This window comes from Emys orbicularis, chromosome 2, assembly GCF_028017835.1.
Source record: "Emys orbicularis isolate rEmyOrb1 chromosome 2, rEmyOrb1.hap1, whole genome shotgun sequence".
In the NCBI taxonomy this organism is placed as follows: domain Eukaryota; kingdom Metazoa; phylum Chordata; order Testudines; family Emydidae; genus Emys; species Emys orbicularis.
The window spans coordinates 129,701,248-129,726,396 of record NC_088684.1 but is presented as its reverse complement, the minus strand read 5'-3'; the positions used below and the strand labels follow the sequence as shown (position 1 = coordinate 129,726,396).

Genomic DNA, 25,149 nt, shown 5'->3' with positions numbered 1-25,149 from the left:
CTCTCTGGTTTGTCTGTGTGATGAGTTCGTAATCCAGAGCCGGAGGAGGGTGAGATGGGGCACCGGTAGGGCATTGATTTCCGCAGCCTCCAGTTTGAGCCACATCCCTTCCCCACAGGAAGTGGGCGGCGGAGGGTGGGGAAATGCCCAATGGGGGTGATCTGCCTGTCACTAAAGCAAGGGGCAGGAAGTGACAGCCACAGGGGATGTGGTGAAAGGGTGATTCGGAGAAAGCAAGTTTGCTCACCCAAGCTATTGGCTTGGTCACTGCCAAAAAGTAACAAACGTGTGTGGAGTGGGAGCTACGTGTGCAGACATGCAAGCACTGTACTCCATCTAGTGCGCGAACACAGCACAGCTTTTAGACAGGCCACATACCTCCAGGGAGTTACTCCCATGAGCCGCTTCCCAGTCACAGGAGCAGAATGACAGGCATGGCTTGGGAAACCTGCCCCCGGAGTCTCACCTTGCACTAGTGTCTTTCTGCTGCCATCCCTCGCCGAAGCCCAGCTGCTGACATCCACAACCCCTGCTGCATACCGCTGGAGTTCTGGGTAGGGTGTGAACTCTTGGCTGGGACGGGCTCCGCACTTGAGTCAGACCAGATGTCCCTAGTGCTATTGCTCTGACTAGCGTGTAAGCTCCTGTGGGCAGGGCAGGGTGTGCTGGAGGCCAGTGCTCCTCCTTCCCCATCACCCTAGCCCCTGTGGCACATTACACGTATGTGCGTAGTGCTGCATTCCATATCATCCTCTGGGTATCCTGGGCATGTCGCTTTTGCTCAGAGGTAGGCCCTGAATTATTTCCTTGTGCTCCTGAGATGTGTGGGGAAAATGTCTGAGAGAGAGTCCTCTGGGCTTCTGAGAAGGAGCCTGCTGTCCTGCCCCCAGGAGCTGTGACTCAGGGCTGCATCTTTGGGGCTTTGGGCTGCAGCTCCTTCTCCTAGGGGTGGCTGGCTCCTCACCCATACACCAACCTTAGCTGCAGGAAGCAGAGCAGCCACGTCCAGCAGCTGCTGAGGCCTTGTGGGGGTTGGCATCAGAAGATCCCAGGAGGAGGAAGCATTGCTGCTAATGTTAGAGTCCCTAAGTACAACTGCCAAACTGGGCCTGAGTTCCTGGGCTTTGGGACCCACATCCCCCACAGCTAGCTGGGCACCCTGATCCTGCTGCGCCAGCAGCCTGCTCGGGCTGACGGAGAACAGGCCTGTTAGGGAGAACAAGGCTCTGCGAGGAACAGCCCAAGTGTTTGGACAGTGCCAGGGCACAGCGCTGGGAAAGGCCAGGCGCTGCCCTGTACCAGCAGCCTTGGGCATGCTGCTAGCACATGGAGAGGTGTAGCTGGATCCCTGTTATCAGTCAAGGACGCTGTCAAGCTCTTTCTCCCTGTGCAGGGATCTGCGTGATCACTGCGGAGCACATAGCGTGTGCTCCTTCCCTAGCCCACTGGCCCTGACCCACCCTTATCTGTCTCTTTTCCTTTGTTTACCCACAGCTGCAGGAAAGCCCGGAACTCTGCAAGCCCCTGGGAGGCAATGTCTAATGAGTAATCCCCAGGTGTTTGCAGAGGCTGCGGCTGGCAGGGCTCAGAGCTCCAGGTACTCAGCGGAGCAACTCTTCCCTGGCTGCTGCCCCATTCTCTGCAGCTGCGATGTCCCAATGACTCTCTCCCTCTGCAGCTGGCAATGGAGGGCAGCGTGACTAGTGCCTGCCCATAGACCCTCCCCACCCTCGCTACAGGGCCTTGCGCTCCCCCCGCTCCCCACACCTTGAGGCCTTGTGGAGTGTAACGTGGGCTGGGTGCACAGAGGGCAGTACTGCCCATCCCAGCTCCTTCGCCTCTGGCTGGCTGTTGGTGGCTTTTAGCCATGTATAAAAAAGTCAGGTGCATGCAGCTGTGTCCATATTGCTTCTTTCTCAGAGCAGCAGGCTGACGGGCGAGGTCTATGCCGTAACCTGTTGCTGGCATAGCTGTTCATCGGGTGTGAGGAGGTGCAATTTGTGCCCAACATCACTGTGCTGGCAAAAGCCACCAGTGTTCACCTGGCCTCTTGCCTGCTGACCCCAGCAGTATGCGCCTTCTGAGGCTCTGTACTCTACACCAAGGAGTCCTACTTTCTTCCCTGACTACATGCCGCTACAGAGGCAGGAAGGTTGGCGCCTTCTTGCTAGATCCACTGCCAAAGCCCCTAACTTATGGCCTGCTGCTCCAGCTCTGGCCCCATTGCCATTCTCACTGAGTGAGATGGGTGTGAAATGTTGCACAGGTGTAAATGATGGCCCTAGGTGCTGGCACTGGAGAATCAGGCTTCAAGGAAAATTTCCCCACCATTGCAGCCACCCCACCACCATTGAGATTCTCCCATGACTCCAGCAGCTGGAGCTTTAAAGAAACACCAAGTATTGTAAGACTAGTGATTAAACTCCTGAGTTGGCAGCAGTGTGCTGGTGTAGAGAAGCACCTGGAGTGGTGTGCTAGTGTAGAGAAGTGGCTGCCAGGTTGTTATTTTGTATTGTATTGTAGCATCTAAGGAGCCTTAGTCATGGACCAGGGCCCCACTGTCCTAGGTGCTTTACAGACCCGTAACAGCCCCAAAGAGCTTGAATCTGGTGTATAAATCAAAAAACAAGGGGATACAACAAAAGAGAGGAGCACAAGGTAACAGTGAGACAAAACTTCAGCATGAAGAGCAGTGCAGTTGTAGCCATGTCGGTCCCAGGACATTAGAGAGACAAGGTGGGGGAGGTAACATCTTTTATTGGACCAACCTTTGTTAGTAAGAGAGAGAAGCCTTTGAGCTGCATGGAGCTGAAGAGCTCTGTGTAAGCTTCTCTCTCTCTCACCAACAGAGACTGAGCCAATAAAAAATATTACCTCCCCACCTTGCGTGTCAGCAACAGTCCAGCACACCAGCTGCCTACCTGTTGTCAGGTTTTTTTGTAGGTGTCACTGCAAAGGAAAGATTGAGGGGGGGCAACAAGGGGCCTTTCAGCCCTGTGTTGTCCTGGGGGCGCAATGACAACCAGAAAGGGTTTTTTTCCTCTCCTGAGACTCCTCTACCTCTGCTGCCCTATGACAGGGACAGAGCTCTCTAGCTGCCTGGGATTGCAGGCTAGTCCCAGTTCGGAAGATTTACCGACTCCTTGACCCAAATCAGAGGCCACACAAGTGAGTAGCTTCTGGGAAGGTACAGTCCACTGATGATAATGCCCCTGAAATGACAGCTCCTCCCTTCGACTTGCAGTAAAATGCCAGCCAAAGGCAAATGTCACCTGCTCTTACTGTTCTTCCAGACTATGTGCATCCCCCAGGGCTGGGGGGTAGGAAGCCTCAGAAAGGAGATAGATGTCTGCAGCATCTGCTGTCTGTCTACATCAAGCAGGATTGTTGCATGATCCTCTGGTTTGTGGCCTCTAGTTCAAAGGTCCCTCTTAAACCCCACAGCATTGTATCACTTTACATATTAATAATAGAATCTCCACCCCACCCCTAGTTAGCTCTAAATTTGCTTCTGCTGCCAGGCAGAGAGCAGGATTTCCGTTTACCCTTATTGGAAGGCTCTCAGATACCCTGGTGATGGGTAACCACGTAAAAACTCAATAGATGAGTTGTGTCAGTCAGTGGCTGATGAAGATCTGTGCTGTCAGCAGGTCGAATCAGTCATGCTTAACGGAAGTGGCTAGGCAGCTTGAGAGAGATTTGCAGGCAGCGCAGGGAATGGGTGAATGATCCAAGTGCTGGTGTTTTCTGCCAGCAAGCCCTGTGAGGGCTGACCAGGAAAGGTGGGCCTGAATGTTATTTCCAGAGATGCTATATTGATCATTTTTACTGGACAGTCTAATACAGGTTCTCCCATTCTAGGACTCTTCATCTGCTCAAGATACAGGTGTGTTTCTCTGCAACTGCAGGAAACCTGGGACAAACACAGTTCCAGCCAGTGGTCAGGCCATAGTCTCTGGGATTAAATCTCTGTATTTAGACACTGGAGAACTAGCGAGGGGAGCTTAGAGTGAGCCATTTTTATCCATCTCTACTAGCCAGAGAGACCTTGAGAAACCGTGGCCACTACCTTGCCTTTGGATTCTGAGTTAGGTCTTTCCATGGCCATTACTGAGGGTTGTAGTTTAAAAAGAAAACTGTGATGCTGTGAAACTATTTTTTTAGCTTTTTCAGAGCCACCCATGGGCTGGTGCCCTGTTAACCCAGCCCTGCAAAGCTGTGAACTTTTCTCTCCTTCCCCCTGGTCAATGAGGTGAGAACTGCCCTGCCCACATGGGCTATCTAAATACCAAGGTCTCGCCCATCAGAGCCATTGGAAGTGGAGTCAAGACATTCAGAAACTATTATCTGCCTGTTTCCCTGGCCTCTCTGGAATGGGCTCTTTGCTGGCTTGGCCTCTCTCCCTCTGCTCTCCCCACATGGCATCTCAACTAGGAACAGACTGGGAGTTCTGTCCATCTGCTAGCTAGCCTGTCCTTGTTCACAAACACACATCCACAGCTGGAGACTGGAAAGCAGCATGCTTTGTGAAGTTTGTCAAGCAAAAGGGAGATCTGGGGTCAGTGCCTGGCTCTGACACTCTGTGACCTTGGGCAACTCCTTTCATCTCTCTGTGTCTGGGTTCCCCCTCTGTAACATGAGGACGCTTTCCCACCTCACTCGGACATTGTGTGGATAAAGCCAGTCCTGATTGCAGGGTGCTCCGCTATTACAATGCTGAGGGTCATGTTAGCATCCACCTGGATAGTACCAGAGTCCTGATCTTCATGGGGCCCTCTGTGGCCTGCAGTGATACACTGCACTAATCATGAACTTCCCTAGCAGAGAGACCAGACCCTGCACTCAGGTGCTGCACCCTTGTCAGCGCCCAGCACAGATTTCCACCTTCCCCTGGAGTTCTCAGCAATCCCTGGCACCCCGGGCGGCTGCTGGGTCTAGCTGGTCACAGAGCGCATTACGGGGCTGTTGTTAAGCCTGGCGGATGGATTTAGAAGCAGTGTCTCAGGGTGGGTGTCGGCGGCTGATTTAGCGGGGGAGGATTAGCCATTAGCCGCCCGGCCCAGGCTAAAGCTCATTCCAATCGGGCAGTGACCGGCTCCTGAGCCCTGGACCAGGCCGACCCGAGGGAGGGGAGGCTGGGGGAGGAGGGACGCGTCTGCCCCGTGTAGCAGCACGTCTGGTCCGGGAAGGAGGTTGAGCAATAACCCGTTCCCCGAAGGGAAGTGACGCGCGGCCCCTTTCCTCATCCCAGCTGCCCCGGGCTGTCCCCGCGCCCAGCATGTGTCCCGGGTGCGGGGTTTGGAGCGGGGGCCCGGGGAGCGCCCAGGGGTGCTGGGGCTGACAGGCCGCGCTGGCACATCGGGCCCAGGGAGCCCGGCCCCGGAGCGCCCCAGCTCCCCTGCACGCCCCGCGCCAGCTCCTGGGGCCGGGCTCCGAGGGCGGGACTGCAGTGGCACTCTCGGATCCCATTGGTCGCTCTGTCCCGAGGGGGCGTGTCCCGCACTCTGATTGGCCGACGGGGGGGGTGTACCTGCCGTTCGTGGGTCTCAGGCGTAGTAGTGGGGCGAGGAGCGGAGTCATGAGCTGCAGCGAGTGAGTGCGGGGGCTTGGTCGGAAGGCGGCTGGTCGAGGGGGGCTGGTCAGGGGAGCGGAGGGGGGACTGGTCTGGGGGGCGAAGGGGAGTAGGTGGGGTGAAGGTGAGCAGGGTGAGGCTGGTCCGTGGGGCGAAGGGGAGCAGGCGGGGGTTTGGTCAGAGGGCGGCTGGTCGATGGGGCAAAGGGGAATGGGGTGGGGCACGGGGGGGCTGGTCCGTGGGGCGAAAGGGAGTGGGGGGGCTGGTTGGTGGGGCAAAGGGGCACAGTGGGGCTGGTCGATGGGGCAAAGGGGAGCGGAGGGGGGTGGTCAGGGGAGCGGAGGGGGGCTGGTTGGTGGGGCACAGGGGGGGCTGGTCTGGGGGGTGAAGGGGAGCAGGTGGGGTGAAGGCGAGTAGGGTGAGGCTGGTCCGTGGGGCGAAGGGGAACAGTGGGAGTTGGGGGCTGGTCGGTGGGGCGAAGGTGGGCTGGGGGTGCTGGCAGTGAATTGGGAGGTGGATGTTGATTGGTTTTTCAGGCGAAGTGGCTACTGGTCTCGTGTGGGGCTGGTGGGTGGTTAGTGTGCAGGAGTTTGGGGGTTGCTGACCGGCAGGGTGGGAGGCAGTGGCCTTTGGTTCGTTGGTTGCAGGTCTCTGGCAGTGGGGTTCCTGGTGATTTGTGGTGAGTGGGTTTGGGAGGTTCTGGGGGGGTTGTTGCTAGGGTTTCATTGAGCTCTTCTCAGTCTGATCGCAATGTCCTCTGGCCCTGCTAGATATCTTGTGCTGTTCTCGGCTCTCCCATCCCCAGGCTACGCCCCTAACGCCATGTCTGTGCTGCTTTCCAGGCTGTTCCAAGTGTTTAGCACACCCCCAGCCATGCCTGTGGATTTTGCCATGCGGCTCTGCCTGACCCACTCTCCTCCCATCCGCAAGCTGCTGAACTCCTATGAGGAGCTGCGGGGTGGCCGGGGCCGCAAACCCCTCCGCTCCTGCCTGAACCAGAAGCCCAGTGCAGAGCCGGAGCGGCGGGACAGCGCCAAGGGCAGCCGGAGCAAGAAGAAGAGGGTGGTGTTTGCTGACATGAAGGGGCTTTCGTTGACAGCCGTCCGCTTCTTCTCCAAGATCGAGGAGGACCTGTGTGACCTGCAGCAAGCCCTGTCTGACCTGACCTGCCTCAGGCCCAAGCTGCGAGACCCTCGCCCGGAGACAAAGAAGTACACGCTGGACTTCCCACAGCCCTCTGCCGACTACACGGCCTTCCGCAACCAGCTGCACATCAACCTGATATGCCTGGAGAACTGTCTGATCCAGGAGCGCTCCCTGTCGGGGACCGTCAAGGTCAGTAACATCGGCTATGAGAAGAAGGTGCATGTCCGCATCACCTTTGACTCCTGGAGGAGTTTCCGGGATGTCTGCTGCCAATATATGCACAACACATACGGCGCCGCTGATGCGGACACGTTCTCCTTCGACATCATTCTGCCCAAAGCACCCAGCCTCCGCGGAGCCATCGAGTTCTGTATTTCCTTCCAGTGTGGGCAGAAAACCTACTGGGACAACAATGGTGGGAGCAACTACAAGGTACGCCACACGAGTTCCTCATCCCCTCCCAGTACCCTCTCCCAGCTAGTAAGGGGGTCCAGTGTGGCTGGGGAGCAGCTGGGCCCCTCCAAGGCAGCAGCACTGGTCCTCTCTCACTGGCAGACCTGGAGGCGTTCGGAAAACCATGGTCCGTACTGGTAGGAAGGAGTGTTCTAGGTGTGGGTACAAACGCTCTGCTCTGGCAGAGGCAATGCCTTGCGGGAGCTCTGCTGCGGAAAACACTGCTCGCTACTTCACTAGCTTGTCTGTGTCCATTCTGATCTTCGTGGACGCTGCTTCAGCACCAGGACCTGCCATAGAAGCTGGAGGTCGTAGCTCAGCTTGAATCCCGGGTCTGGGTTCTCCGCGCACAACGCATCACTAGCAGAGACTGTGCCAGGGAGGCTGGGCAGGGATTGTGTGTGGGCATCTCCTGCTGCTGTCTCATCACTTGCGAAAGTCGCTGGGGAAGGGCCAGGCCAGACCGTGGCTTGTTTGCAGAGGCCGGCAAAGCCGCTGGCGGGTCAAACGACCAACCCGCAATAAAAACTGCCCAGCCAGCCTAGCAACCAAGGGCTTTTGGACTCGGTGGGGGTGCAGGTCAGAATGGCAGACCCGGTGGGCATAGAAACAGGAATGGGAGAGGCTGCCTAAGTGCCTTGTAATTGCCAGGTGTTTGGGACAAACAGGCATCCAGGCCCGTGCCGCAGATAATAATATGACTGTCTGCTGCACCCAATGGCCAGCACGTGTACCATGAGCTATGCTTGCATCCCCTGAAGGGAACCAGTGGCTGTCACTTTAAATCCCCTCATAAATGGCAAGGGGCTGTGGGACAAGGCACCGGCCTGGCTGTTGGGGCTTCCGTCTCATTTACCCTGGTGGGGGTGGCTGGCAGGTTCTTCACACTGAAGATGACAGACTGCAGGTGGCCTGGCACAGTGGTGAGAGGCTCATTGGGATGTGCTCTTTCAGGACCTGCTGCTGTGGGAGGAAGGCTGGCCTGGGCTCGGCTGGCTTTCACTGAGGCTGCTAGTGACAGCACATGGGTCGCTGCATCAGTTCGTATCATGCCTCCGTAGGGGACCATGCTCACCTGCGTCTGGTGTCACTGGCCGCCCTCTGGGAGTGCAGTGACTCAGCGCAGTGCAGTGTGCGAAGTGCAAGTGCCCAGGGTAGCCTGGCTCACTCTGAGGTCTGTGTGTCTGCAGCCCGTGCAGGGCACAGGCTGAGCTGGACTGGCTGTCAGTGCTTAGCTGGGCCAGCTGCTGCTGTGGTCTCGGTCCTGGGCCACTGGGAAACCTTCCGGTTTTAGCTGTTGTGAATAGATTTAGAACCTTAATAAAAGTCTCTGTATTTTGTGAACCCTGCTCCTCTATCTCTCCAGCCGATGGACAGCGCCTCCCACCCCTCTAGCACACGCCATGCCGTGCACTAAGCAGCCTCCGCCTCAGGTCCATCCTCTACGGGTTGCTCTGCTCTTTGGTGAGAGGTGGGAGCAGTGCCTGCCTGTAGCTTTGCTGAAGGGCACAAGAGCATGAAAGTTGCCCTGCAGACTGCCCCCCTGCCAGCAAAGCTGCAGAGCTTGTGACTATCTGAAGTTTTTTCAGAAGTTTAGTTTCATTCTGTTTCATGGAGCTGCAGACCAGTAAGCAGATAGGCCCGTCTTCTTGGGACTGCAACCTAACCAGCCAAATGCTGATGGTTTCCAGCACAAGGAATAGGTCCAGCACCGACTGCTCCAATAATGGGCTGACACCCCCCATCCCCACCCTTAAAAAACACAGGATGGGGCAATATGATCTCCCTGGTATTGCTAAGGTAGCCCACCCCCCTCAATGAATCACATGGAAGTAGAGTCACAGACCCCCTGACTGCATGGAGTGTGTTGTCCCCCAGCTGGGTTACTGCTGGGGAGAGTTGCCTTGCCAGTGTAGGTGGATGATAGGCACAAGCCTGCTTTTAAGTTTCCTATCCCTCGCCTGAACAGAGCTTATCCCATTTCACCAAGGGAAGGAGCAATTTTGCAAACCAGAGAAATAGCAACACCTTCCTCCTCATCCCTCCAAGTGCACCTCCTGCTTGGAGCCTCTGGTCACTGCACCAAGCTTAGCAAGAGCAGTGAATCTTTCCCTGCCCACCATCTGCCTTGCCTCCACCACTCTGCTCAGGGCTGGGTGCCTGGAGGCACGAGGAACTGTGACCAAAATCTGTCTCTCCCTTGCCCTAGTGCTGTGGGAAGAAATGCCAAACCCACACTGCCTCTTGGAGTTTCAACCCAATTGCCACGTGCCAGTAGCTTCAATGGTGTGACAGAGTCTAGGGCTGTGCCAGAAGCCTCTTCTCCCTGGCTTTCCTGTGTTACTTGGTTGCTGGTGCAGCCCCAGGGTCTCTTGCCCCTCTTGTGGGATGTATGTCTGTTCAGGGTCCCTTTTTCTTATGCCCTTCTCCACTCCTCACCTTTAAGTGGTAAGCTGCCCCAAGGAGCCAGGATTTCAGGGGCTTGCGTCATGGAACTGAAAGCCCGTTAGCTCCTGTGTCCTTTGCCAGTGATTAGCAGGCAGCTGGGATTGGAAGGTGACACAGCAGTGATATCTATAGCTCCTAATTCCTGAGTCCATTAGAGCAAAAGCCTCTTTGGTTGGACTGTGGCCCAGCACCAGCACATAACTCACCCTGGGCCTTGGTAAGTTGCAGCTCCAGGCAGGTACCTGGGTCCTAGGTGACTCGCCTTGCATGGATCCAGCTCCTACCACCAAACACCGTCCCTTTCCGCTCCTTGCATACCCCTCTGTAGCTTGTGGCCTTCAGAGAGGCCAGCAGCTGTGGTGCAGTCAGTGACAGGTGCAGGCTGGCTCCTACAGCGCAGTGCCCCCCAGGTAGGGGTCCCCCCAGCTCTGAGTGCCTGCAGCACACACTGCTGAGTGCAGTATTTGGTGTGTGGCCTGTGGAAAGCAGAGCGTCATGGATCTGTTACAGAACAAGCAGCCTTGGCCCCCATTGCCCCTAGGGTGGGCAGCCCCCATTCCTCTCAACAGCTGCCAGAGCTCCCTGTGCCACTAGGAGGAGCTGAGCAAGTTTAGGTTGATCCAGGCCCTTCCCGTTGGGAGGGGTGGTCAGTGGGGCTAGGGGCTTGTCTACACTGGCATGTTTTGTCACCAAAAACTGCCTTTTGGTTACAAAACAGCGAGAGCATACAAGCTACAATGGGACTTTTGTTGTGAAAAACACCCAGTTTTGGCGACAAGAAACTTCCACCCCTACGAGAGACTTTTGTCTTTTCCCCTCCCTTTATTGTTGACAAAGAGCCAGCGTAGACGCTGCTGATTGTTTTATTGACAACTGGCTTCCACCAGTATCCCACAATGCCTGCCCTGATTGCTCTGCTCAGTATTGTGATCTCTGCTGCCCTGCAGGCAGGCACCTCTCCCCTTTCAAAGCTCCAGGAAGTATCTGTGTGCTGCTCCCTTTGAGGAACAAAGAAAGAGCAAATCATTGGGCTGCTCCTGTTCTGCCCTGCACTAGGAACACAGCAGCAGGCAGACTGCTGTGCTGCTTTGCCATTCCTCAGCACCGAGAGCTCAGAGCTACTCGTGATGCTGCTCTCGGCAGCTGAGGGGGCTGTGGGAGAACTCGGAGAGAATCCCAAGATGGGTAGCGCTCAGCTCTTCCTTCCCACAACACTGCACTGTGGGATACATACCCACGGTGCATTTCTCACCCTGTCCATGATGGTGTCCCCAGTGTGGACATGATCTGTCGACAGAGGGAGCAAGCGTGAACACCCTTTGGCGATTTTTGTTTTGTTGACTTTTGGGTGTTGACATAAGTTTTGTTAACAAAACTGAGTAGAGTGGACAAGCCCTAGGAAGAGCCACAGATCTGCCATGACTGCAGCCAAACCGGCACCCCTCTCCTCCGTTACTCCTGTGTCCCCTGCTCAGTGGGGAAACCTGACTTCACTGGTAGCTTGGTAAGTAAATTAAAGCACCTCTGGCTGTAAGTCCTTGACCATTATCACAAATAGACAAGTGAGGCTTGGCTGTGTGACTTGCAATTTGCAGGTTAGCGAAGCCGAAGTGTTCAGATGGTGTGTGGCTATCGAGTTAGGCCTAATACCCTTAAAAGCCCCGAACCAACTCAACCTTAACCCTAGCTAGGAGGTGCAAAGAGCAGCAATGTTCTCCTCTCATCATAAACAGCTTCTCCCCTGCCAGGGGTAGGTCCTGGACTGGGGCTCAGGGTTAAAGGGTTTTTTTGTGCCCTAGGCCATGTTATATAACTAACAATTGCCCCCTTAGTCTCAACGAGGTGTCTTTAAACCTCTTCCCTCGCCCACCCCATCAGCGCTTTTACAGGCCAGAGGAAGAAATTGAGGGATGTGGAAGGGAGATGGTTCGCAGTAGGTCTGGCAGTGCCTCAGTAACAGAACTGGAGCCTAGGACTCAGGACTTGTACTGCACCCCTCTCACTGCACCTGATAAAGGGAAAGAAGGCGGCAGACGTAGTTCGTAACATTGCCGTCCCTCTGAATGGAGTTTGCTTGGCTAGGTGGAACTGGATTGCCCATGATTGTAGCTACCAAAGGACGGGACCTCGCTCTGGCCTGAGAAACAGCCAGCGTGAGCGGTTCCCAGCCGGGCAGGGGAGGGAGTGTGGAAACACCCAGAGGTCACTTGGGCCCGTGCTGCTTAAGGGGGTGGCCACAAGCCCGTGACCCGTCCCTGGCATGCTGCATGCTGGGTGATTACCGGTTGCAAAGGCTCCCGGGAGCTGTCAGCACCTGCCCCCTGCACAAGCCTTGGCTCCTAGCCCCTGTGCTGCTCTCAGCCGGGCGAGGGTGCTGCTCCCCGAGACTGACCCTCCCAGGCCAGGTCCCCGGCAATGCGCGGCGGCCTCCCGGGACGGGCCCTCCGGATGCTGGACGGGAGCCTCGGGGGTGGTGGCCGGTGCGGAACCCAGGCGTCCTGCCCGCCCCGGCGTGTCCCTTTGCCAGAAGGAGGCGGTGCCGCACGGCCGCCCTGCGCCCTCTGCTGGGCCGGAGGCGTCACTACAGCGGGCCGCTCCCGCGCGACAGGCCGGGGTGGGCGGGGCCGGGTCTCCTGCCGAGGGGCGCTGTTCCGCCGGCTTCTCTGAATACGTCACCACGTCGCGGCCATGTGACGAGACTGAGGCGGCCCCGCCCCGCTCCCTCACAGCAGCACCCAGTTCCACGGCCCGCCCCGCGCAGCCCCTGACGCCAAGGCTGCACGCAGAGCGCTGACTCGTCGCCGTGCGCGGCCCCGCGAGCTGCGCGCTGACGTAATACGTAACCTAGGGCGTGCACACGCACGGTACGTGGTGGGGGCGGAGCTGGAGCCCGGCGGCAGCGGCGGCAGGTGAGTGACACTGGCCCGGTTCGGCCTGGCTTCACATGCCCCCCCACCCCCGATCCCTGGGAGCTCCCTGCCGCCGAGCCCCGGGGAGAGCCCCGCGCGGCCGGGAAGCGCCAGCCCCACCCGGGCGGCGATGGCAAACCGTTATCCCCGGCCCCTGGCCTGCACTGAGTGCGCGCAGCGCCCCCCCCCCCGCCGTGCTGTGAGATGGGACCGTCCGCGCAGCGACCCCCCCCCCTTATCCCCCTGCTGTCCTGTGAGATGGGACCGTCCGCGAAGTTCCCTCTCTCCCCTACCGTCCCCTGAGATGGGATCGTCCGCGCAGCGCCCCCCCTTTATTCCCTCCTGCCGTGCTGTGAGATGGGATCGTCCGCGGAGCGCCCCCCCTTTATTCCCCCCTGCCGTGCTGTGAGATGGGACCGTCCGCGCAGCGCCCCCCCATCCACCTGCTGTCCTGTGAGATGGGACCGTCCGCGCACCGCCCCCCCCTTTATTCCCTCCTGCTGTCCTGTGTGATGGGACTGTCCGCGCAGTTCCCTCTCCCCACTGCCGTCCCCTGAGATGGGATCGTCCGCGCAGCGCTCCCCTCCCCCCTCAGAAATTGGCGAGTCCCCCAATCCTCTGTTCCCCAGAGGTGGAAATGGGCCGCAGCCCCCGCTGCGGGAGGATTCCCTGGTCGCAGTGTCCCGCACCCGCTGGCCTGGGCAATTTGCAGCGATGGGCCGTTCTGTGCCATCCCCTCCCCGTCCCCAGGCACCCTGACTCCAGAGGGGGACAGTTCCTGTGACACGCCCTTCCTCCCTTACCTGGCATCCCACCCCCAGACACCCAGCGTTCTGCACAACCCCAAGCTCTGAGCGGAAAAATATTGGGGTGGTTCACATCAGAGGGCCCATTTAGCCTGGTTTCCCCTCTTCCTCCACTACTGTGCTGGGTGGAACCAGTAGGCTCACCTAGCCCTGTGTCTGCTGCATTGGATCAGACCGGCGGGGTCATTTCTCCCCGCCACACACACACACATGCTATGCAGGATCAGATCAATGGGGCCATGTAGCTCGGTATTACCAGGTGTCACCAACTCCATGCTGCCAGATAAGGCCATCCGGTCCCGCATCCCATTCCGCAAAACAGACACCTGCATTGGAACTGCTGCCGAGCCCTTGAAACCAGGCTGATGCCCTTGGGCAGGGACTCTTCATGTCATTTGGCTGTTATGTTGTGTGTTATTCAGAGGAAGCTGTTACCTGTCCTATCTCAATCCATTTCCTCCAGCATGCTTTTCACTTACTTGCAGCGTGACCTTGGGCTGGTCCCTTTTCTTCGTGCTGCTATTGCTTATGAGTAAAATGGGCAGAATGCTGCTTCCCTGACTGGTTCCCAGGCGCTTGTGAGGAGTAATTGTAGTTTGTACAACATTACACTATGAACATCTGGTTGTTGGGGTAAAAGTTCCTCATCCAACCCTGCTGGTAGTGGCGGACAGGAGCCTGCACTCTGTGGGTTTCAGCATGAGATCCCTGCAGGATTGGCCCCGCAGAGGGCCTCTGAGACAATCATTCCAGCAGTTGAGTTCCACAGGGAGAGCGTGAGGGTGACACCAACTAGAGATCCCAGTGACAGTGTCACCACCCTGTCTGGAGACTTCTGTGGCTGAAGCTTGTGAGCAAAGCTGAACAAGGCTGCCTCACATTATGCCTGGTGCTGCTGGCCATTGGCAGAGCATGACTTGAACTGGGCCATTAGGCCAGGACAGGGTGTTACATGGAAGGAATGTGCTAATTAAGTCCTATAATTCTTTCTCTTCTCCACCCAAGCACCTTCGGGTGAGTCAGGGTGGTGGTGGGTAGGCTGGCTGGGCTGACTGGTTAGTTTGCCATGTGGGATTCCTGGGTTTGGTGCATGAGGGGGCTGACATTCTGGGGAGTTAGGTGACTTCTTTGGGGAGCAGGGTTTACTGGTGCGTGTATTCCATGCAGCACTGAGGATGCTCTTAGCAGTGCCCGATACAGTGGTGCTGAGCCAGCAGCCAGAGCCTCCAATGTGCTGTGGGAAGTATCAGGGGAGCCAAGGGGGGGCTAGAGGGTTGTCTGAAAGGGGGAGGGAGGGCTGTCCTGCAGAGCTGGGCTTCATGCCCCCACCTATTGCCTGTCACTGTGTATCAGAGGGTCAGGCCAGGGCAGTTGGTTGATGGGAACTGCCCCCTCACCCCACCCCGGTGATCCAGCGAGAGACGCGCTCTATGGAGTGGGAATTGAGCTGTGGCCCAGCATGATGCAAAGGATGCTGTGCACCTGGAGGTGCCATCTCTCAGATGAGAGATAACGCTGAGACGCTGACCTTGGTTTTAGTCACAGTGGCCTGGCAAGTTCCAATTTGGATAATCATATTTAGCCTCCTTTAATTCTCGCTGCAGGATTACTTCACTTCCTGTCCTAAACTCCATTGTAGTGCTGCCATGTGTCAAACAGCTGCCAAGCCCCACCTCAGAGAGGCTGTGTTCAGTGGTGGAAGAAATGTTTCTGGGTGTAGCTAGTAAAGTGCTCGGGGATCCCTCAGGATAGAGGTGCTGAGTGGTGATATCCGTATCAGTAGGGTGGGGGTCCCTCGCTCCATTTGCTCCTCTCCTGCTCTGGAAACTCGCCAGCCTTATGCAGTACCTCTGTGAGCCAGGGCAAGGTACAGAAGGCTCCTGCACTGATCTGAATTGCAGACCTGGGCTGAAAATGCAGGGACCAGGAGGGTAGCAAGACCACTTCCCAGCTCTTCGCGCTGTACCAGTGTGAGGCAGGAGCTGAGGAGTCAGACCCTGCTGACTCCAGAACCCTGCACTGTGAGCAGTGTGTCCTCAGCCTGATCTCTGCCCTCTCAGATCCAGCGCTCACTGCTCCTAGGCTTCAGGAGACCCTCTGTGCGTTGACGTCTCGCTACCTGATTTGCCTGACTCTGGTTTTTCTTTCCTCCCCTAGCACTGGTGGCATGTGAGGGGCTCTCTTGCCAAGAAGGCAGCTCACAGCTCGGGGGCCCTCACAGGGGCAGAGGCACCGTCCCTTTCTGCAAGGACTCCAGCGTGGGTGGATGCCAGAGGTCTCTGGAACAACACTTGTTACAGGCAGTGGGAGAGGCTCCGAACTAGTGCCTGCGTCCTGGTGGCAAAGACAGTAGCTCCACACGCGGCAGGCTCCTAGAAATACTGATTTTCCAGCGCTCCCCCAATGCGGGATCAGGGATGGACCCCACCTCACCCCTGTGAAGAGACCTTTCGTTCTCTCAACAAGCCAAAGGGAATTCCTCTTCCTGGCCACGCAGGAGTCACCCTGCAACAAGACTTGTTTGGTGGGCCCCAGGGGGAATCCCTGTTCACACAGCTGCCTTGTTACAGTGCCACTCACAGACCCTCTAAGAACTCACCCTCCATGTTCCAGCTGCTCTGAGCCCCAGAGCCCAAGCTGCTCAGTCTCACCTGACTGTCCTCTTGCCTGTTTCCCTCGTATTCCTCCTCCCGCGGGCTGCTAGAAAAGGATGTGAACTTTGGAATGGAGTCTGTGACCAGCTGGGGACTCGGAGCATGCATGGGACTGTTGCTGAGTAGCAGGAGGACTGGCTGATCACTGTGGACAGCCCTTCTCTCCTGGCCCCAGGGTCGCAGGGCGTTGGCCTTGCCCGGACCCTCCATTATGTTCCTCCTGCTCCCCTTTGACAGCCTGGTTGTTAACCTGCTGGGAATCTCCCTGACCGTCCTCTTCACACTGCTTCTGGTTTTCATCATTGTGCCAGCCATTTTTGGGGTCTCCTTTGGCATCCGCAGGATTTACATGAAAACACTCTTAAAGATTTTCCGGGTGAGTCATGCTTCCGGGATGTACTGTGCAGGAGCTCGGGTGCCCTGACCACTGTCCATGTGCCTGGGGGAGATCCCTGCCAGGGGCACGTGCCTTTGAGTAGGGGGTGTCCCTGTCCCTGGATGGTGGTGGTATGAGTTGCTGAGAGAGCTGGGCTGTTGGTGATGCAAGTGTTGGTGCTAGAAACCTCCAGGGGGGTCCTTGGGGTGGCTCAGGCATCTCAGCTCCATAGATCTGTGCTTGTAGGTCATTCCAAAGGGCCCCCATGCTGGACACAGGCCTTGTAAACAAGTGCTGCAGAGTCTGTATTGTCACTGGCTGCCTGCAGCAGAGCCCCTTGGAGAGAGAAGGCCTGAGTCTCACACATGGCAGACCCAAACAAGGGCAGATTTCAGCACCTCTCAAGAACAGCCCAGTGGTGGGAGGAGACCAAGGGGAGCAGGGCCTGGGGGTGGGGTGAGGAGCAGGCGCCTCGTTCCTGGGGTTGGGGACAGCTGGTCATCTGGGGCAGCAGAAACAGCATCTCTTCTTTACCACAAGTTTGGGTGAAGGAAGCTGGGTGTCAGCTGGGCTCTCTGCCCTGCAGGGTCCCTGGCCCACACACTCTGCCCCTTGAGGTCAGTGTGTTCTGTGCTGTCATCTGCCCATCGACCCAAGGAAACTGGCACTGCTGCCAGGCATATGTGGAGAGGGCTGGGTGGTGCTGTTTCCAGAAGCCCTCTCTGGACCTGCGCTTCTTGGCTCAGAGAAGCCAAGTGGAATTTTCCAGTCTGTTCCTGCCTGCCCTTGGCAGTCTGATCTCCTGGGCTGCCTTAGAGCTGGGGCCTCCCCCGAGACAGGGTCCATGCAGGCCCAGGACTCTGCTGAGCTCCCAGGAGGTGGGGCTGGAGGAGGCCAAGACCGCAGGAGAGTGATGCTGTGTCCTCTACACTCAGTAGTGAAGTTCCATGCAGGGAACCGGAGCGCAGTGTGACAATGCTCATGCCCAGCCATAAGTGTCTATAATAGGAAGGAGGGTGCTGCCTGGGGTGATGGGTCTCAGGACTGGCCAGCATGCTCAGCTCTGCAAGCTCTAACGACAGCTAGGTCATTCTCCCAAGTCAAACTGTTGGTCTATCCAGCTCCATCCACTCCTGTTCTCGCCTCTGGCAGTGGCGGGGCTCCATGATGTACCTAGCCAGCTGTGTGGGAGGTTTCAGGGGAGACTCCTAGCCCAAGAGGCAGTGTTTCCTCTGACCCCTGGCAAAGCATGGGGCATGGCCAGGATTTAGCTCTTGGGGATTGGAGACTGCCCTAGGACATGCTCTCAGCCAGCCTTTCCAGGCATAGGGCTGGCTCAGTGCTGCCAGCTCAGCAGGCGTGAGCAGAACTCTGCAAGGGCCCTTTCCCCCAAACCTTGGTAACAGGGACTGACCTCAGACAGGAACCTCTCCAAAGGCTTCCAGGACACCAATTCCTGCCATTATCCCAGTACTTCCTCCCCACAGCCAGTGTTCCTGCTGGGAGAGACTGGGGCTGGGAGGTCCCCGCAGCCAGCGTTCCTGCCCTGCTCCCTGCAGTGCCCCAGCTGGGAGAGATGGGGCTGGAGTAGGTGTGCACATTTTGTTCTCCTTCAGAGTTTGTTTTCCAGGCCCATATTGAGAAGGCGGGTGTGATAGAATTCTGGTTTTAATTGCTCTCATTTTGACAAGTGATAGCGATGTTTATTTTTAAACATTTTTTATTTTTATCCGTTTAATTTTTCACTGTTGTTGGAAATTGTGTGTGTGGGGGGGTGCAGACCGTTATAAAATGACACTAGACATTGAGATTCATAAAGTCAAAGCTTTATAATGGTTCAAACACAAATTTGTCAATATCACACATCAGAGTTTACAAAGTAAATCTCTGTAAGTCAAACTCCAATAGGTTCTCAAGCAGCCTTTTTTCCTTTGCTTAGCTATAAATTTTGATTGTTATTGATGGAATTATTTTTTCTGTGGTTTGCATGTGTATGGTGAAATAGACATTTAGAGAAAAATCTAACCCTTCCCAGCTTAGCTATCGCGAAGGTTCCGTGGAGGGCAGGCTGACTGGCTGGAAATCCAACCCGTGTGTTTATCTGGTGCCGTTGGGGAGCAGCTGAGGGGGGAGATTTCTGTGAATAAGGGTGATCTGGGCATTGATTCTGGCTGTTGCTGCCAGATAGCTGCCTGGGGGCTGCTCAGCGCTGCTGTTTGTGAGCAATGGTGCACAGAGAAGTAGGAGCAGCTGTTAGCCAAGTGGGAGGAGGGAGGGGTCCCAGCCCCGCACACTATTGGCCTGCTGGTTCCATCAGCAACCTTGAAATGCAGCCTCTGATTCCAGGAGGGAGGAAATGAGAATCGGAACATAGTGCTGGGTTAGTCACCTGCTCACCTTATGCTGGAGCCCTCTCTGCCAAGGGCCAAGAACAAGTGATCAGGGTCCGTATGGAGTCCAGCCAATGGCACCCAGTGAGGGAGCAGCAGAGTGCCATGGGACTGCCTGAAAGCAGCAGAGCGTGCTCTGGGGCTGGGGAGAGGTATTCCATAACGCCCTCCCCCTGCCCCGGGGTAGGTGTTGCTCTTCTCTGAAGTCCATCTGCTCTGTCAGTATCTCTCAGGTAACACGGTGCCCAGAACTGAATGCAGATGCCTTCACAACAGTCTCCCCCAGCTCCAGGCCATGCACCATCCTCATTAGCAGCCAGGTCCCGCAGCAGACAGCTGTCCTGGCTGGTTGCCAGTGTGGGCTAGTGGATTTTCCCGGCCCAATCCCCATTCTAATGTCAGTGCTGTGCTAAGAACCGCTCTTCGAGCTCCTGGAATCCTCTGTCTGTACAGCCAGGGACTTGGAGGGGAAGAAGCCCCGGAAGATGAGGGTTCTTGGGGGGGGGTGGGGGTGGAAGTCCTGCTTACCTTGTGTCTCTTTTCAGTGGGCGACGCTGAGGATAGAGCGTGGCGCCAAGGAGAAGAACCACCCACTGTACAAGCCCTATGTAAATGGTGAGAGCCTGCCGTCCCCTCCCATCAGCAGCTCCGTGTCTGTGTGTGCATGTGGGAAGTCCCTGTCGTGGGACTGCTTCATCTCTGGGCAAGGGAGATAAGTGGGGCACATCTGGTCCGTGGGTGTCCCATGTCTAGGACAGGGCCCGGGGCTGGCCCCGCCTACAGGCAGGGGGCGGGAGGGAGGGTGGGCCTGGGGCTGGCCCCACCTGCAGCCAGGGGGCGGGCCTGTCAGGCTGCCATCACTGGAGCACCTGGCCCGTGTTGCAGGTATCATTGCAAAGGAGCCCACGTCCCTGGAGGAGGAGATCAAAGAGATCCGCCGGAGCGGCAGCAGCAAAGCCCTGGACACACCTGAGTTCGAGCTCTCTGACATCTTCTACTTCTGCCGCAAGGGCATCGAGACCATCATGGACGACGAGGTGACCAAGCGGTTCTCAGCTGAGGAGCTGGAGTCTTGGAACTTGCTTAGCCGGACCAACTACAACTTCCAGTACATCAGCCTGCGCCTCACTGTGCTGTGGGGGCTGGGTGTGCTCATCCGGTACGGCTTCCTGCTGCCACTCAGGTGAGGAGCTGCCCCTGGCAACAGCCTCCCTGCCAGGCAACCCGCCATTGCGCTGGCTGGCGCATTGCCTGCTTCCAGTCGTCTTGCCCACAACAAGAGAGGGGCCGGGGCTGATGGTTAGAGCCAGGGGCTGGGACTTGGGGCTCCTGCCTCTGTCTTTGGCCCTGGGAGAAGTGTGTGGTCTGGCGGTTAGAGCAGTGGCGGGGAGCCTGGGTAGCATGAGCTGGGGTGGGAGTTCCCAAGATGGCCATACGCATTCCCATGGGCCCATCCTCTCTGCAGCAATCCCAACTGGCCCAGGGGAGCCAGAGGTGCCTGCTCCTCTTGGCAGCACAAGGACACAGAGAGACACCCACCCTGCAGCAGGGTCCATTGAGAGACTGCTGCCTGGCAGACAGGAGCAGGGCTTCACGCCCACGAGGCTGTATGTTTTTTGTTCACCGGCCTGTAACATCCCTCTCCCTCCTGCAGGATTGCCCTGGCCTTCACAGGCATCAGCTTGTTGGTGGTTGGCACCACAGTGGTGGGATATTTGCCCAATGGAAGGTGAGTTGGCCCTTCACTGAACATGGAGGAGTATGGATGGGGGGGCAGGAAGGGGAGTCTCCCCCTCGACATCCCAGCCACTGTTGAGATGTATGTCTGTGGGCGAGGGGCCAAGGTGACTGGCACCTGCATCCCTGGGGGGCGGACACAGCAGGATCTATGCCACTACGGCGCTCCTGTGGCAAACCTCACAGCCCTGAACTCTACAAAGCCCAGCTCAGATGAGCAAAGTGTCGCTCTCAGGTCATGGGTTTCTGTCTCGGCTTGTGACTAGCTTGGAAAGGGGTCGGGCTGGACGGATGGATGGGATGGGAGCCAGCCTGCATGGTGTCCCAGTTGGGCTGAGTTAGTACAGTTACAAACACCTCTGCCCTTCGCATGCTCCATGAGGGGAGGGGAAGTTGTTGGTCCCTCTTACGTGGGGTACACAGTTAGGTCAGCCTTGTCACTCCCCCACTCTGTGTCCCCAAGCTCCCCCAGCCCAGCTCACCACGTGGCCCTTGCGGCAGCTCCTGGCTCAGGGTAGGGCACTCCAGCGTGAGTGGCTTGTGGGGCAGTCTGGGGTAACAATCTCTGCTCTGACCCTGCAGGTGGAAGGAGTTCCTGAGCAAGCACGTTCACCTGATGTGTTACCGGATCTGCGTGCGTGCCCTCACCGCCATCATCACCTACCATGACCAGTAAGGGGCAACACTGGCTCCCGGCCTGCCTTGCCATGCTCTTCCCTGGCTCAGGCCGGGCTCCCGCTGCCCTTGTCACCCCATCTTGGTTTTGTGTTATATTTAGGGAAAACAGACCCCAAAATGGAGGCATCTGCGTGGCTAATCACACCTCCCCCATTGACGTGATCATCCTGGCCAGCGATGGCTACTACGCTATGGTAAGGGCCACTCCCTCCGTCCCCAGGGAGGGCTGAGCTCGGAGCCCAGCTTTGGCCTGGGCAGGTCACTGTGCTGCTGTACGATGGAGCCGATGCTCTCCTGCCGGGGGGGAGGAGGGGGTTCTGAGGCTTAGTGAGTTTGCAAAGCGCGTGGACCTGAATGGGCTTGTCTGGGGCCCCGGACCTGGATGCCCAGCACTGCCTGTGTACTCAGCCCCTCTCACATCTGGTTGATTCCCCGCAGTGGTTCAGCAGCCTCTGGGCGCCCCGGTTACAGAGGCCAGTGCTCCTTTGGTGCGGGGACGCAGGACTTCCAGAGGCCCCAGCACATGGGCTTTGCTGGCTGTGGAAAGGGCAGGTCCCAGTCCCAGCCTGGCTGCCCTGAGCACAAAGTGTATGATGGGGATCTGGGCTCCTCCCAGACCCCCCCTCAGGTGTGACCTTCCCCTAACAGCCACCTGGGAGGGGCAGGGCTGTCCCTCCAGCACTCTGCTGGGATGGAAATCTGTCTGTGTGAGGCTAGGAGCTGCCTGGCGACTCCTGCAGACTGAGGCAAAGGCTGTAACCTGTGTCTTCCTCTGGCTCAGGTGGGTCAGATCCACGGGGGGCTCATGGGTGTGATCCAGAGGGCCGTGGTGAAGGCGTGTCCCCATGTCTGGTTCGAACGCTCTGAAGTCAAAGATCGCCACCTCGTGGCCAAAAGGTAGGATAGCAGGCAATAGCTTCCCCCCAGGCAGGGGAAGGGAGGGCCTGCTGGAGACAGTGCGTTCTCCTGAACTCCACACAGGCGTGGCTGGGGAGGGGGAGCCAGGGCTGTCGGGCTCCAGTGGAGGAGGAACGTGCTTGCTGTCAGGGTGCTGGTTGTCCCAGGTGGTTCCTGGGAGCCTGGGACCTGTCCCGTCCCAGGGGCATTACATGCATCCAACTAGTGTACCCTGACTGAAGGTTAATTGGTGCGCACTGTAAGTTCGGGGCTGCTGGGTGCAGAGCCAGCAGGGCAGCCCCAGGGAGCCGTGCCAGTCAGTGACTCTCTCTTCCCTGCAGGCTGACAGAGCACGTCCAGGACAAGAGCAAACTGCCAATCCTCATCTTCCCGGAAGGTGAGCTGCAGGCCAGGCCACACCGACCCATGGCAGGTTGTGAAGGACACCGTATGGCTGATGCCAGCATGAGTGTCATCCCCTCTCCTCTGGGGCGGGGCAAGGCAAGGGGGGCTGCATCCTCTGTGTTGCCAGAGCTCTGAGGCTGTCCCTCGGGTTGGGGCTGAGCTGCGTGAGCCCGCGACAGTGCTGGGCACTGACTGCCGTGGTGGGGGGACCCCATGGGGCTGGCCCTTGAGGAGCCCTGGGGCACAATCCTTGCCTTCCCAGCCAGGACTCCGGCATGTGCTCACTGGGGGAGGCTGAGGCAGCTGCACTCGTCTCTTCACAGGCACCTGCATCAACAACACGTCTGTGATGATGTTCAAGAAGGGAAGCTTTGAAATTGGAGCCACAGTCTACCCGGTAGCCATCAAGGTGCGAGCGGCTCCGTGCCTGGGGCAGACAGCAGTGCCCCTCCAGCCCAGGCTCTGGGAGGTTGGCTGCGATGAGCCCATCCCGCTAGGGCTGCTTATGGAGGGTGGGGGCAGGGGTGCTATAGAACAAGGCCCTTCCAGGGGCAGTGCGGGGAACTGGAGGGGCATAGGCCCAGCTTCCCTCACCAGGGCCCCAAAGCTGTGCAGCCCTGGTTTTCGTGAGGGGCTGTTCTCAGCTTTGAGCTGTGGGCAGTAGGGAGATGGTCCTGAATCTCTGGGACTCATCTCATGAGCCTGTCCTGTGGGGGTGGGGAAGCCAAGAACTGGCCATGCTTGTAGGCTGGGGAGCCTGAGACTGAGGCCTTGCCCAGGGCGATGCCTCGGCCAGCCCTGCTGTGGGTCTCAGTTCCATGAGCGCTCTCACCCTCTGCAGTATGACCCGCAGTTTGGAGATGCCTTTTGGAACAGCAGCAAGTACGGAATGGTGACCTACCTGCTGAGGATGATGACCAGCTGGGCCATCGTCTGCAGCGTCTGGTACCTGCCCCCCATGACCAGGCAGGTGAGTGAGGGGGCTGTGCCAGTCCTGTGGGGGAGCTGCCGAGGGTCGGGTCCCTTGCTCGTACTAAACAGCTCTACTCTCCCGCAGCCTGAAGAGGATGCTGTCCAGTTTGCCAACCGGGTGAAGTCAGCAATTGCCAGGCAGGGAGGCCTTGTGGATCTGCTGTGGTGAGTCAGAACCAGAACTTCCCCTCCCAGTGCTGGGTCCAAGGCCTCAGAGGTGCCCGGCTTGCTCTGCTCCCAGACTCCAGCCCACAGGAGGGGGAGGCCCAGCTGCCAGAGCCAGCCTTCTGGCTGCCTGGTTCAGGGGGGCGATGCTTGGGAGGCAGGCAGCGACTCCTAGCTGCAGTGTGTGCACATAGGCAGAGTGGTGGGGTGAGGCACACGAAGCCCCACTGAACCGTGCCGGGGCAGGGTGGAGTTTTCTGGGGGATCCTGGTAAGACAAGACTGTCGGGGGTGCTGGGAGCAATGCACAGAGCCCTGCCTGGAGGTGTGTAGGCCTCGGATCCATGCTGTAGAGAAGCATGTGCTGAGCACGCCCTGGCAGTGCCCTCTGGAGCCTGCAGCTGCCTCTTGCTCATGCCGTGTGGGCCTTACTCGTGGATGGCAGCTTGCGGTGGGACACCCTGCTCTGCACAGCCTCTCCCCTGGGTGCTGTCCTGGAAGAGCAAGCCAGGTGGGTGTCCTTTCCCAATCACTGGGGCTTCTGAGAATGAAAGTCCAGCAGCCAGGCTCCTGTATCGTAGCCAATGGCTGAGCAGCTTGGTCCCTCTGCTGCCCGGGGGTCTGGTGATTGAGCACGGCCAGAAGCCTGGGACTCCTGAGTTCTGGCCCTGGCTCAGCGAGTCACTGGAAAATGAGGACAGTGTTCCCACCCCAGGTGTGTGAGAGGTGGTCTGGGCAGCCCCAGCACCAATAGGGGTTGGGGAAAGGTACTGAGAGTCCAGGGGCAGTCCTCCCCCATGGCCTGTCTGATCGCCCGACTCTCCCCAGGGACGGGGGCCTGAAGAGGGAGAAAGTGAAGGACACGTTCAAGGAGGAGCAGCAGAAACTCTACAGCAAGACGATCGTTGGCAACCATGAGGACCGGAGCCGCTCCTGAGCTCTCTGCCTGCACGCTGTCCCCGGGCCCATCCGGAGCGCTCTGCCTCCAGTGCTGCCCCGGGCCCCTCTGGAGCCACGTTGTATCCTGGGCCTCAGGCTGCTCCAGAGCTGCTCAGCCCACTCCTCCATCCTCTGGCTCTGCCCCAGAGACACTTCGCTGCCTGGAGCCTGCAGGCCCTGAGTGGCTGCTGGCAAAGATGCCTTCTTGTTACTGTTACAGCTCAGCCCGTTGCAGGGCCAGCATTAAATGGAACACTGACAGCTGTGCCGTGGTCTGCGGGGTCCAGTGGGAGGGGCTGAGGGTGCGAGTGGGTCAGTGCGAGGCTACTGCCAGCAGCCAGGAGAGGGGTCCCTGCTGCCACAGATGCCTCAACAGCACAAAGGGACCTTGTAGGCCTGACTTCTGAATGGCACCTCAGAGCTGCGCAGCTTGGGCACATTGCATTGCCCTGTGCCCAGATGGCTGCGGCGTAGGGGTTCCCTCCCCCAGTGCAGCAATCCCCTGTGGCCCTGGATGTGTCAGCCCTCCACGCTCTAACCTCTATGGGGGAAGCCAGGGGATAGAAGGACCCACCTGCACTCAGAGCTGCTATACCGATATGT

At 58.0% G+C, this 25,149-nt stretch overlaps 2 protein-coding genes across 3 annotated transcripts; both read left to right on the top strand.

The window, feature by feature from the left end:
* The first annotated feature begins 5,560 nt into the window (after positions 1-5,560).
* Positions 5,561-8,506, top strand: LOC135874484 (protein phosphatase 1 regulatory subunit 3C-B-like). The gene is made up of 2 exons (XM_065399316.1): positions 5,561-5,592; positions 6,415-8,506. Exons 1-2 carry the CDS (start codon positions 5,579-5,581, stop codon positions 7,310-7,312), a joined length of 912 nt encoding a protein of 303 aa, XP_065255388.1. The 5' UTR covers positions 5,561-5,578; the 3' UTR covers positions 7,313-8,506.
* A 3,983-nt stretch (positions 8,507-12,489) lies between these two features.
* GPAT4 (glycerol-3-phosphate acyltransferase 4) lies at positions 12,490-24,807 on the top strand. Of its 2 annotated transcripts, XM_065397741.1 has the most exons (13): positions 12,490-12,528; positions 15,492-16,364; positions 19,300-19,369; positions 19,640-19,937; positions 20,409-20,483; positions 21,074-21,163; positions 21,270-21,363; positions 21,951-22,066; positions 22,408-22,463; positions 22,795-22,880; positions 23,313-23,441; positions 23,529-23,608; positions 24,436-24,807. In XM_065397741.1, exons 2-13 carry the CDS (start codon positions 16,200-16,202, stop codon positions 24,542-24,544), a joined length of 1,368 nt encoding a protein of 455 aa, XP_065253813.1. In that variant the 5' UTR covers positions 12,490-12,528; positions 15,492-16,199; the 3' UTR covers positions 24,545-24,807. The 2 variants fall into 2 exon arrangements, with proteins under 2 accessions (XP_065253813.1, XP_065253814.1); XM_065397742.1 differs by lacking the exons at positions 12,490-12,528; positions 15,492-16,364 and having other exon boundaries at positions 19,313-19,369; positions 19,765-19,937.
* The last annotated feature ends 342 nt before the right edge of the window (positions 24,808-25,149 follow it).

Coding starts and splice junctions, on each gene's coding strand:
- GPAT4 (XM_065397741.1), top strand. CDS start 16,200: ATGTTCCTCCTGCTCCCCTTTGACAGCCTGGTTGTTAACCTGCTGGGA. Junction 16,365..19,299: donor CACTCTTAAAGATTTTCCGG/GTGAGTCATGCT, acceptor GTCTCTTTTCAG/TGGGCGACGCTGAGGATAGA. Junction 22,067..22,407: donor CGCCACCTCGTGGCCAAAAG/GTAGGATAGCAG, acceptor TCTTCCCTGCAG/GCTGACAGAGCACGTCCAGG.